We start from the raw sequence: 12,117 nt of genomic DNA on the forward strand, positions 1-12,117 counted from the left end.
GCCACAGTGGCTGAGCGGTGGTAGGGACTGTCATCCTGCCTGGCCGCCCGGTTTTTTGGAGAGAGCAAGTTGGCAAGGGGATGTTCCTGCGATGATGGCGCTGCAGCTGAAGAGTGGGGATGCAGCTTACTACCAGAGTGCAGAATACTGCAGAAACTACACCTCGCCTCCTGTCAGCTACGGTGACAGCAGCCATTATCTTGCCCGGTTGCCAGGTAAGGAGAGGCTTGCCATGCGGGGTCTCCCCCCTGACTGTCAGCTGTCTTATGCGCTAATGTGCACAGGGATGGAGAAAATCTAACCAGGGACGTTTGCAGTTAGTACGGAGGAAGCTGGATGTTGAGACGGGTTGCCCCAGTGCTGCTGTCATCATCATCATCATCATCATCATCATCATCATCATCATCATCATAATGTCATGCTGAGGGATGCACCAGCCATCATTCTGTTCAGCTTATTGAGTGTGGATGCTGCGATGTAAAATCTGAGGCTGTCGAGATCCTCTAATGGTCTCTGGCTCTGCAGGAGAGCCCTGTAATCTCATGCTACAGGGAGGTTTGGCGTCCGGCTGTAATGAGAAACAGCGTATAGCCTGAGTGCAGCATTCACTCTCATCTCCTGAGTATGGCCAGGGAATAAGTGGTCTGCTGCCAGAGAAAGTACAGAAACCGTTGTTGCACCCTTTGCTCTAAACCCAGCACTGCTTGATCCCCACAGCTGGTGGTGACATGTGGCAATTATACAGTAGTTGTTTCTTCATTACACTTGCCAAAACTAGTCTTTTCCATAGGTTTTAGAGTCGAGTATGTGTCATGCAGCTGCATAGGTGAGGAAGATTTCGGCTGCATGAGAATGAATGGATGAATGAATGGATGAGAATAATCAATCCTCCTGGTAATGTTCATGTCATTAGGCAGTCGCTTGTCATCTTCACCCACCCACTTCTCTGACATGGTGAGTAAACGTTTCTCTAATTAAGTGGAACGTAAATGCACATGTGGGTGAAAAAGTCTCTGAATAATGGGCCAATCACCTGAAAAAATGAAGGCCATTTTTGCAATCCATCAATCATTAAAGTAATTTAAAAGCACCCAATATTTGTTTAATTAAGTTTCCCCAATGTGACTCTTTGTGTGCCGACGACTTTAGATTCTCTGCGATTTTTACCTTTACGAAAACAGAAATTATATACATTTGTGATTTTTCATTCTAAGTATTTCTGTTGCACATACTACATGTTTAATCATTTATTAAAGTATATAAATAAATCAATACCAATAAGTGCAGCTACAAATGTACAAATGCATGGTTCCAGGCAAGACAGCTAGCCTTTCAGAAGTGAGACATCAACAGCTACTTCTTTTCTGTAAGGACGAATGGATACTAATCAATATAGTAATAGCAGCCTAATGTATTAACTTGTGTTCAGAGTCTTGAAAGGAGTATAACAAATACTTTGTTAGATATTAAAGATAATCCCTAGATCTTCTCCAGTGGAGGATACAGATGAATGCTATTCAAACCCTGAGTGCGACTGAGATATAAAAGAGGAATCTTGGCTGTACTGTAACGGTACAGTAAGTAAATTGCGAAGTACATTCAGGCGTATTTGGTCCTCGCTGCCTACTGTGCTTGTCCAGTGCCCAGTGAAGCAGATGGGATAAGTGCAGGAGGCATGTGCTTCTCATCGTTCCATAATTGATGTGACACAACACAGTAAGGCAAGAGAAACTCTAGAGAAAACGAACACTTGGCCTATTTAGAGAATCTCAGTGGAGGCTATGAGATTATCAGCCTCCAGGACCGGAGTCTTTTTTATGTTTTACTTCTAAACCAGTAAATGAAAAACTCCTGAGTGAAGCTCGAAAAATCTGACAAGCGACTGACTAATGAATCACTTCTGAACTAGTTTCATGTTAAGCGTTGATTTTTCCAACTTTGGCAGATCTCTTTTGCAACTTTTTGAATAATATCGCTCTAAAGACATGATGAATATTACAGTGTTGTCGGTCTACAGATTAATTGCTGTCTCTGGCTTCACAGTAATGTTACGTAAGATTTTGACTTGCAGAGTTGATTGTGTCCACTCCAAAACATGAAATGCAAAACGACAAGTATTTTTTTTTTGACTTTGCTGCAAGGTCCACTGTGGTGAACATGTGAATATGTTATGCAGCTCTGTAGACTGCATTATGTGGGCATAGATCTGGGTCTGAGGAGAGAAGGAGCTAACCTTGACCTATCTAGCTCACAGTAAAGCTATGAGAAGTCAAAAGAGCCAAAATAAGAGAACAGATAGGTTCTTGTATGTTAAAAAAGGATAAAAATGCCTGAAATACTCTGAGTAAAGGTCAAGCATCACTCTCGTCTTTATTATATGCAGTGATATATTAAAAGCTACTTTTGCTCTGTTATCATGTTCTTATGGGAGGATCTGTTTTTTTTAAGAAAAATCCTAATATAGAGAACTATTAATGTTTTTGACTGCCATTTTACGATCTACACACTCATAGATAATAAATGACGTTTTCTTGGCTACTTCCATTTTTTCCTTTGGCTACTACAGGTAGTGCTTTATGCTGGTTCTGGCCATCACTGCAAGATTTCCTCTCTTGCTAGATAACACAAATGTGTTCACAAATGAAATCCAAAAAGCCTCATATCTAAGCCCAGCTTCCCTCTATCTATATTGTGATCATAATGTGGGATGTCACGTTAAGAAGAGATAAGTAAACTGGAACAAAACCTGGAGACCAAACAAGAGTCAGGGTGTAAATAGATAGTTTAGTAGATAGTTTTAATATTATCATTATTACTATTATTATTATTAAAGCTGCTGTAGGCAGTATTGTTTTGGTGCCATTTGGCAGAAATTGTATACTAACCTTGCAGAATATTGTAATACAAGTGGCCTGAGAGGAAGCTAGACTTCCTCATGGGTGTGTTTTTAGGCTTTAGAAAGTCCAACCTGGGACAGGAGTCTTCAGCCCCACAGGACTTTTCATCCCGACAATGAGATGTCTTTTACAGATTCCAGCTTCCTGCAGCTTCAAGACTAGTCAGTCCCAGCTACGGCTTAGTGTATGCAAATATATGCAGCAACTGTGAATGTCTCTTGTTTTTGTTGTTCATTATCGCCTCTCTGTTTTTTTCAGGGAGGCATGAATCAGTTCAACAGAAAATGTCAGCAAACATAAGTCACAAAACTGTTTCATGTTTAACTGTTGAGTAAAAGAATGATTTACTGTAAGGCCTTCAGCATGCGACCATGTTTTACGAGTTTACTGTCATGATGGAGCCTGAGGACTGTGGAGCTTAAAGTTATAGTCATGAGGACAGGTCTGAAAAGTCTCTCAGCTTAACCTAACAAAGAGTCTGAGTTGCAGAGAAAGTAAGACTGAAGCTCAGGATGAATATGAAGACTCGATTTTCACAGTAGAAGTGTGACCATAAAGTGTATATAAGGTGGATGCAGTCTCTAGGTTTGAAAAATGAAGCCATTGTGCCTTAAATCTGCATTCTGTCTAACAGCCAGCAGGGGGCAGTTCCTCTTATTGCATAAAGAAGTCTGATTATATAGAAATCTATTAGAAAATGACCTTAATTCTTCCTTGATTTAATACTGCAGTAAACATTTTCTTCATGAGTTTCTGATCTCAATGACTAGTTTCAAATCTCCTTCAATACATTATGGTGCTTATTTCGTAAATTATGGTTCCGTTTAGACTAAAATAGAAGATACAACAGGGTATGTTTTAGGGCAGGGCTACCTTGTGATTGACATTTCACAACCACATTGTGTTCTTAGTGTTACCAATCAGATCTACCCTTGCTTGTCATGTCTGCTTTCAAAAAAGAAAGATATAAATGGCTAAATGCCAACCTTGAGGCTAGATCCATCTTTTATATACAGTCTATCAGTGTGATACTTGCAAATGGATAGAAACTGAACCTTGAAGTCCTCCATTTTCCTTCATTTCAAGGAATATACTGCAAGTGAGATAGTATCAAAGACTATCATGCCAAAAGTGATATGAGTAAGCCCTGCTTGGCTGCTGTTTTGTTTTTCAGATACGGTAATAGTTTCATGATCACTGTCTAAAGTTATTTATTTTTCAAATTAGTACACAAGGCAGTATCACCAAGAGAGAGGAACAGTTTATGAAAGGCAAAATTCTATGTAGGGAGACATTGCAGGCAAAACCGGTGACAGCAACATCTCCCAGCTTATTTGATGTTATTTTTGCTACATAGTAAATTGTAATGTATGTATGGTTAAAAAGTGACAGTATATCTACTGTGTCATGGCCCAGTATGTTCTCTAAAGTGTTTTATAGATTTAGAAAAAAAAGGCATCAGCTCTCCTGCTGTGGGGTTTCTGAATGGCTGCTGTTTCAGTCAAAGAGCCCACATGAGGCTGCTGCTGATGAGGGCGATGATGTGGACTAAGTGATTAGTGGATCTGGCTCTGAATGGCATTAATTGCGACCGCTAAGGATTGAGGTGTGGTCTGACTCAACATTTCAACATCTTCAGCAACACTGAAAAACAGAAACATTTGAGGCACAGACTTCTCAAAAAATACTGTATTTGAGAGATTTTTTAAAAGCATCCATCCATCCATTATCTATATACCACTTAATCCCTATTAGGGTCACTGGGGGTGCTGGAGTCCATCCCAGCTGACTTAGGGTGAAGGCAGGGCACACCCAGGAAAGGTTGCCAGTCTATCACAGGACTACAAAACACTTTAATAGATAATTCATCATTTAACATCAAAACCATGTTTATCCTGTTATTTCCTCCTTTGTTGTGGTTAAAGCTGCTATCACTCTGGTGTTTTCACGGTGCACTTTAACTGTGACTTCTTTTAATTGCCTGGTATTGAAGCTTAAGCTTCTGCCAGATCTTCCCTTCAACTGTCCACCCATCGACTCACGACAGCTAATTATAGCTCACTTCTTCTGTTTACTGCAAAAGTTCCAATGATTAGTCCAGTAATCGATTAGTGGCCATCTAAAAAAATGATTAGCCACTATTGTTATGGTTGGTTAATTGGTTTGGATTTTTTAAACAAAAAGAAGTAACATATTAATATTTGCTAGTTTCTTTGCTCCTTTATGACAGTAGCCTAAATTTTTGAGACATTTGAGGACGTCATCTTGGGCTTTGTGAAATACCGAATACAATTTGTGACCATAGAGAAGACAATAGATTTATCAACAATGAAAATGACTGTTAGTTGCAGCACTGTTTTCTACAAATACATCCCTGTTCATGCTCCCTATGGATGCCTGAGAATCTCTCCTAAGAATGAGCTCCAAAAACAGCAAGGTAAAAACCTTTCGTGAGCTGGCAATGTTAAAATAACACTTACGATGCCTATATGTTGTGGACTAGATTTATTTATATGCAACTGCCACATAATCCTACTTTAGTAACATCGAGGCACCAAACCAGATCTGCCGAATCTTCCACGGGCTCATCTTGCATTTGACAAGGCTATAGTAAGGTCAGGGCCTTGTCCAGCATACTTTTCTCCTGAGGTCAGCCAGGCCAGGTGACAGATAGGCAGCGAGACAGATTGGACAGACAGACTGACAGCGAGCAGCAGTCGGAAACACAAACACCCCGAGGTGTTATTTTGGGGCCATGATTCATTGCCATTGGGTGTACGATTGGATTCCAGATGAAAGCTACTGCACAGTGACTTTTAACACAGCTGTTGGCCTATTAGTGGCCTGACAATGTATGTGGCTACACACACACACACACACACACACACACACACACACACACACACACACACACACACACACGCACACACACACACACACACACACACACGCACACACACACACACACACACACACACACACACACACAGAGAGAGAGAGAGAGAGAACAAACGCACAAATCACCACAGTGCATTCATAACTTCACATTTAACTTTCTGTTTTTCTTGTACAGTACATACAAACCAGTGGACACACAAACAGACACACAGTATCGGCTTATCTTAGTAGTCACATTTCAGGCTGTAAGGATCGTCACTGCCTCTGTTTATGTGTGTGTGCACATGGATGTATATGCGACGTCCTGTATGCATGACTGCAGGCGCTGCAGGCTCAGCCTAATCTTTCTGATGCTCGCTGGAGTGTGAAGCTCCTCTGTCCGAGAATGTGTTTCTGTTCGTCCATCTCTTTACGTCTTTCCTGCCTCGGGGCTCCAAGTGCTTTCCCATAGCAATGTACATTTGTCATTTGGATTATAGTCAAGTTCCTTCTAAATGTCTGTCTGATGATCTGTCAAAATTTGCTGTATATATCTGAGATATATATATATATATATATATATATATATATATATATATATATATATATATATATATATATGCCAAAGAGGTAATCTTTTGTTGTTTTTTTTCCTTCCATTTCTTGCACTTTCTCTGCTTTTCGAACTTTTTCACAGTGTTCCTAATCCTCTTCTGTAGATATCAGTTTTGGCTGAGCCCATACAAAAGTTGTTTTTCTGAAGTACTCTACTTTGCCAGAATAAATCTATGAGCAAAGCATTCCTGTGTGTTTTGATGCCCAATTACGTTGAGATCAAGGTCATCAAAGCACCTCTGCAAGGCTGCGTTTAGACACAAAATAGGAAATAATAAGACAAATAATAATGTCAGCACACAAACACGCTCAAAATGGAAACTTGTAAGAACTGATATATAGCAAGTACAATGTCCATCATGTTAATCATCTCAGTTTATAATGTTTTCATACAAAACCTGTTTAATTAACACTAAACACAAAGTCCAGTTGAGACTGACAGGAATGTTGTATGTGTTTGATTTGAGTTTGATGGCACTCTTTTTGCTTTTATAGCTGTTCAGATACTAGTAGGAACTTCTGGAGGAACTCCAAAACCCCAGAAAGTCCTTGCTTAGGGGCTGGTACTTTTCAAAAGTACAGTAATCTTTGAGGTGGGAATTGGCATACCTAACATTTCAGATTGGTTTATCATTTTATTTCAGCATTTTATTGTGGGAGCTACACAGTGGCTTGGTAGTTAGCACTTTCGCCTTGCAGCTAGAAGATTCCCGATTTGCATCCCAGCCTTCCCAGCTTCCTCCCATAGTCCAAAAACATGCTGAGATTAATTGGTGATTCTAAATTGTCCATAGGTGTGAATGTGATTGTTTGTCCATATATGTAGCCCTGTGATAGACTGGTGACCTGTCCAGGTGTCCCCTGCCTTTGCTAAGTCAGCTGGGATAGACTCCAGCCCCCCGCGACCCTAATGAGGTTTAAGCGGTGTAGATAGATAGATAATGGATGGATGGATTTTATTGTGATTCGACACATCAACATTAAGCAACTTTCCACTGCAAGAACTCAGGGCAGGTCCAAGGTGGAGTGAATATTTACAGGAAGGTTCCAATCCAGCTAATAAGCCTAATCTTCATGGGTCTTCAGACTGCGGTGAAAATGTAGACAACCACCAGTCTGACGGAATCTTTTAGTTCCTTGAAAAAGTTTTAGGTAATTGGGTGAAGAAGTGGCTAAAGTCAGTAGAATGCATTAGCTGGAAATCATTTTTGACTGGACAGCACTTCATGACTTAGCACTAAATAGTTTTTTAATATACATGTCTGGAATAAAATAGTGGACTGACTAATGGAGCCCTTAAACACCCACAAACATGACTAACAAATTCAAAGCACGGTCTATTATTGCCGGTGATTTCTGAATGCTTTCTAGTTTCCTTGAATACATTAGAAATAATGTTCATTCAAGTGTCTGAAATCCATTAAGGCTATCAAGCCTTTCAAATGCAAATGGTACTTGAATATAAAGTTGCATAAAGTTGTGTGATTTCATTCATGTCTGTCTGAATCAGCACTGACTTCCTTATCGAGATCACTGAATGTCCTTATTACAGTATTTTTTTCAAAATACAATATCTTTAATTGTAATGTATAAATGTATTGTCTCTGTTGTCCACAGGACCAGAAGCCATGTTGAAGCCTCCTCTGAGTCTCTTCAGTCATCCCCAACAGCCCTTCCAACACATGGATTCTCTGCACCAGCTGGGACCTCCGCCAATGGCGCCCACGCAGCCTCTCGGCCCACCACCCATTGCCCCCGCTCAGGCAATTGGTCCCCCAACTATGGCTCCCCCCCAGAGTCTAGGTCCCCCTCCCATCACTGCTCCTCACACATTAAGGCCTCCACCCATCACCCCACCACACACCTTGGGCCCCCCTCCGATGCCCCCAACTCAGCCAATAGGGCCTCCACCTTTGCCACACACCTTGGGGCCCCCACCTGTAGATCACACACAAGCAGTAGTGCCTCCAACCATGGACCTCACACAGCCACTGGGGCCTCCACATCTGAACCCTGCGCATGCCCTGGTGCCCCCACCTGTAGTGGCACCTGCAGCTGGTCGATTTCCCCTCCCTCCCAGCCCCTTGTCTTCGCCTCCAGCCCCCGGCCCAGATCCTTCACAGCTACCCCCGAGGCCCCCAGGACCGGCCCTCATCCCAGCCCCGGTGTCCAGCCTCATCTGCGGTCCTCTCCCAGGTCAGGCAGCCCCAGTCAGCGAGCAGCCCCAGGATGAGGGCTCTTCACTGGGGATGGAGGAGCAGGAGGACTCTCTGGGGCTGGAAGAACTGTGTAAACCACTGTACTGTAAACTGTGCAACGTTACCCTCAACTCCGCTCAGCAGGCACAGGCTCACTACCAGGTCAGTTGAATCCACATTTTCAACACATATATAACACTAAGCTACAAACAAGCATATAATTCTGTGTCCTCATCTGTCTGTTCAGGGAAAGAATCACAGTAAAAAGCTAAGAAATTTCTACGCTGGCAGCCAGCAGCCACCAGCCATTAGGATCCCAGACGTCCTCGAGGCAGCTGGCCAGACAGCCCTCAGCTCAGGATCCAGCGACAGTGACGCAGGCAGGCAGGTCAGACCCAAACTCGGCACCAACCTACCTGAATGTTACAGTTTTCGTTGAGAAGGCGGCTGTGCTGCTGCTGAAGTGGCCACTCTGCTGAGAGGTCGATTCGTCTGAGGAGGTGGGAGAGAACTGCAGAGTCACTCTGTTCCATTTGAACAGGAGAAGCTCACATCACTGAACAATTTACTGTCTCGACTCAGTCTCTGCATGTTGAAAGGAAAATACCGTCACCATATTTTAAACCAAATGACAAGTGACAAGATGTCTAATTTTGTTTTCTAGTTATATTGAAATAATTGCATTTCCTCAAAAGTGGATTCAAGCATACAGTTGTCCTCTCACCACATTAAATTGAATCTGCAAATAACAAATGTTCAAAATTTTTAACCACACAATACTTGAATACCATATAGCTGCAACAGTTCATTTTGAGAATGACTGAACTTAACCAAAAAGCCCCAAATGTGTCAAATTAATAAGTAATATACTCTGTAAAATCTCTCATTTTTCAAAATCTTTCAAATATATCAGAGTAATTGATCATTTTGGACTTAAGTAAATGGGTGGGATTTCTTTCATTTATCAACAACTTTTAGTTCATATTCCCAAGGTTCAAGGTTACTTTATTTATTTCTGTGGGTAGATTTGTTTAGCAGAAAAAATGATTGCATTTGACATACAAATCACACATTGAGCCTGACAGACAGGTACTTGATCGAGTGACAAGACAAAAGTGTTCCGCCATTAACCAATACAGCAGCAAGGATACGATAAAATAAAATAAATAAGATCAAGATAAATAAAAACAAAACACAATAAAAAACCTTAGAGAAATAAAAAGCAATCTCTGGGATAAAAAACAGGATAAGAACATAAAATTTAAAAGTCACGATAATAAATAGAGCAAAGAAATAGGCTAAATAAATGAAATTAAATAAAGTGCAATGTCACTACTTTTTATTGAACTCGTGACAGCAACAGGAACGGTGATTTCAATCCATTATCTATACACAACTTAATCATCATCAGGGTCACAGGGGGCTGGAGTCTATCCCAGCTGACTTCAAGTGAAGGCAGGCGACACCCTGGACAGGTCACCAGTTTATCACAGGACTGTATATAGAGACAAACGATCACACTCATGTTCACACCTATGGACAATTTAGAATCACCAGTTAACCTCGGCAAGTTTTTGGTCTGGGGGAGGAAGCAGGAGTGCCCGGAGAAAACCCACACATGCACAGGGAGAACATACAAACTCCATGCAGAAAGATCCCAGGAAGGCCAGGACACGAAACGGGGATCTTCTAGCTGTGAGGCGACAGTGCCAACTGAGATACTGTGCAGCCCTCAGTGCATATTTCCCAGCTGAAAATCGTATGATGTTGTTCAAAGAATTCTTCTCTGCCTCCCACTGGACCTAAACATTTTTCTTCTCTCTCAATGTTTACTCCCTACCTCCTCTCACCACTGACACTGTGCCGTTTTGTCCTGTGTCTCCAGGCGCTGTATAAGGGGGCGCCGCGGGTCATCTTGGCCACAGAGAACGACTATTGTAAACTGTGCGACGCCTCCTTCAGCTCACCAGCAGTGGCACAGGCCCACTACCAGGGCAAGAATCACGCCAAGAAACTACGTTTGGCGGAGGCCCAGCAGAACTCCAGTAACATGTAGGTTTGGATGAAGAAATGTTTGCAGTATTGGCAGCTGGCTTCATCCTCATTCTGATTGTGCAGGCTGAGTACATATTGCATACATATGAGCCAGTGCCAAACTAGAGGCACACTGCCCAATTTGCTGCTTAGTAATCATATTGAAATGAAGCAAAGCAATCTATAAAATACTGGTATATTAGTCGTAAACATATATTTTGGCTTTAGCCACATTCAGTAAAGAGTTAATATATTCAAAAAAAAGATTTTTGATTTTGTTAGCATAATCAAGTCATTAATTATCCAAATAGCCAAGCTGATATCACAGAAGATATTAAGACAAACTTGAATTGAGTCTGACTGTTCTTCCTGTTACAGGGAAGCCAGCAATGAAGCAGCCCCAAGAAGAAACAGGAAAGATGGCAGTGAGTACAGACTGGTGAAAAACCGCCGCAGCACACAGATGCCTGCTTCCATGCCAGGTAAAGTATTAAAAATAAACTGGAATTAAAAACAACACCAGTATAATGTAGGGATTTAAAATATTACCTCTAGTAGTATCTGAAAAACACCTCTTTAATTAAGTCATAGTTGCATTTTCAACTTGTGGAGGTTTTGTCGCAGTCAGTGTAAGTGTTCAAACTGGGAAAACAGGTTCTTCAGTTATTTACCCCACTAGTCGGTGAGGTAAACAGCTGTTTGAGCTGAGTATGTGTTGCTGTATTGTATTGCGATGTCAAAACAGAAAGTTTTGATAATTGATAGACAATAAGCTAAAGTCTGTCTTCTCCTAGAACACCCCGTCATTAACAAATGTACAGATACAACCACAAAGGAGAGATCACTTGCGCTAACCAGTGTCAGCAGCTAAACTAGGCTGCTGAGTAAATGCCATCTGACCCCAGACAGTCAGGTTTCAGAAGCAATTAGCAGTAAACTACTCCATTGTTCCTGATGGCGCTGATAATAGCTCCTTTTCACACACATGCTAGTACCCCATTAGGTTTTTTCATTCGGCTTTTCACAGCTCAGACTATATTTACCAGGCATAAAATGTGCTAAATCTATAATTCATAATACGCTGTTTATGTATATACAGGAGGAATTCAGTTTTGCTGCCCAGAATCCAATCTTCAACTCCAATAGCTGACTGAGTGCAAATGATTGCCCTTGGGGTACAGAGAGAAAAAAAAAAAAAAACATCTAAAGCAGTTCTTTCCTCTGCTGATGTCAGAATACGTCAGTGAAGTAAACAGCTTTCTAAATAGATACAAACACTAAAAAAACACTAAGCACTCTATTTTTGAGACTTTTACATATGGAAAATTTAGATTGAAAGCAGTCTTTCTTTTTCGTGGGGATGATGAAAAAGACAGCTCACTGGATACATTTTATTTGACACTCCACCAGTAGTTCTGTTCAGCAGCCTTTGGAGCAGCATGTATTTGCTGTAGCAACGGTTGACAAGGAGTAATGACCTAAATTTTGTTGGAGTT

General features: G+C 41.4%; 1 protein-coding gene across 1 annotated transcript in view; it reads left to right on the plus strand.

Annotated features, from left to right (window-relative positions):
* zmat3 (zinc finger, matrin-type 3) overlaps positions 1-12,117 on the plus strand; it is a 23,399-nt gene continuing 11,282 nt past the window's right edge. The window contains exons 1-5 of the mRNA XM_035943172.2: positions 1-215; positions 8,007-8,749; positions 8,835-8,975; positions 10,473-10,639; positions 11,000-11,103. Of these exons, the coding sequence (XP_035799065.2) occupies positions 92-215; positions 8,007-8,749; positions 8,835-8,975; positions 10,473-10,639; positions 11,000-11,103 (1,279 nt within the window). The 5' untranslated portion in view covers positions 1-91. The remainder of the gene's footprint in view (positions 216-8,006; positions 8,750-8,834; positions 8,976-10,472; positions 10,640-10,999; positions 11,104-12,117) is intronic.

This window comes from Amphiprion ocellaris, chromosome 2 (assembly GCF_022539595.1).
Source record: "Amphiprion ocellaris isolate individual 3 ecotype Okinawa chromosome 2, ASM2253959v1, whole genome shotgun sequence".
Classification (NCBI taxonomy): Eukaryota; Metazoa; Chordata; class Actinopteri; family Pomacentridae; genus Amphiprion; species Amphiprion ocellaris.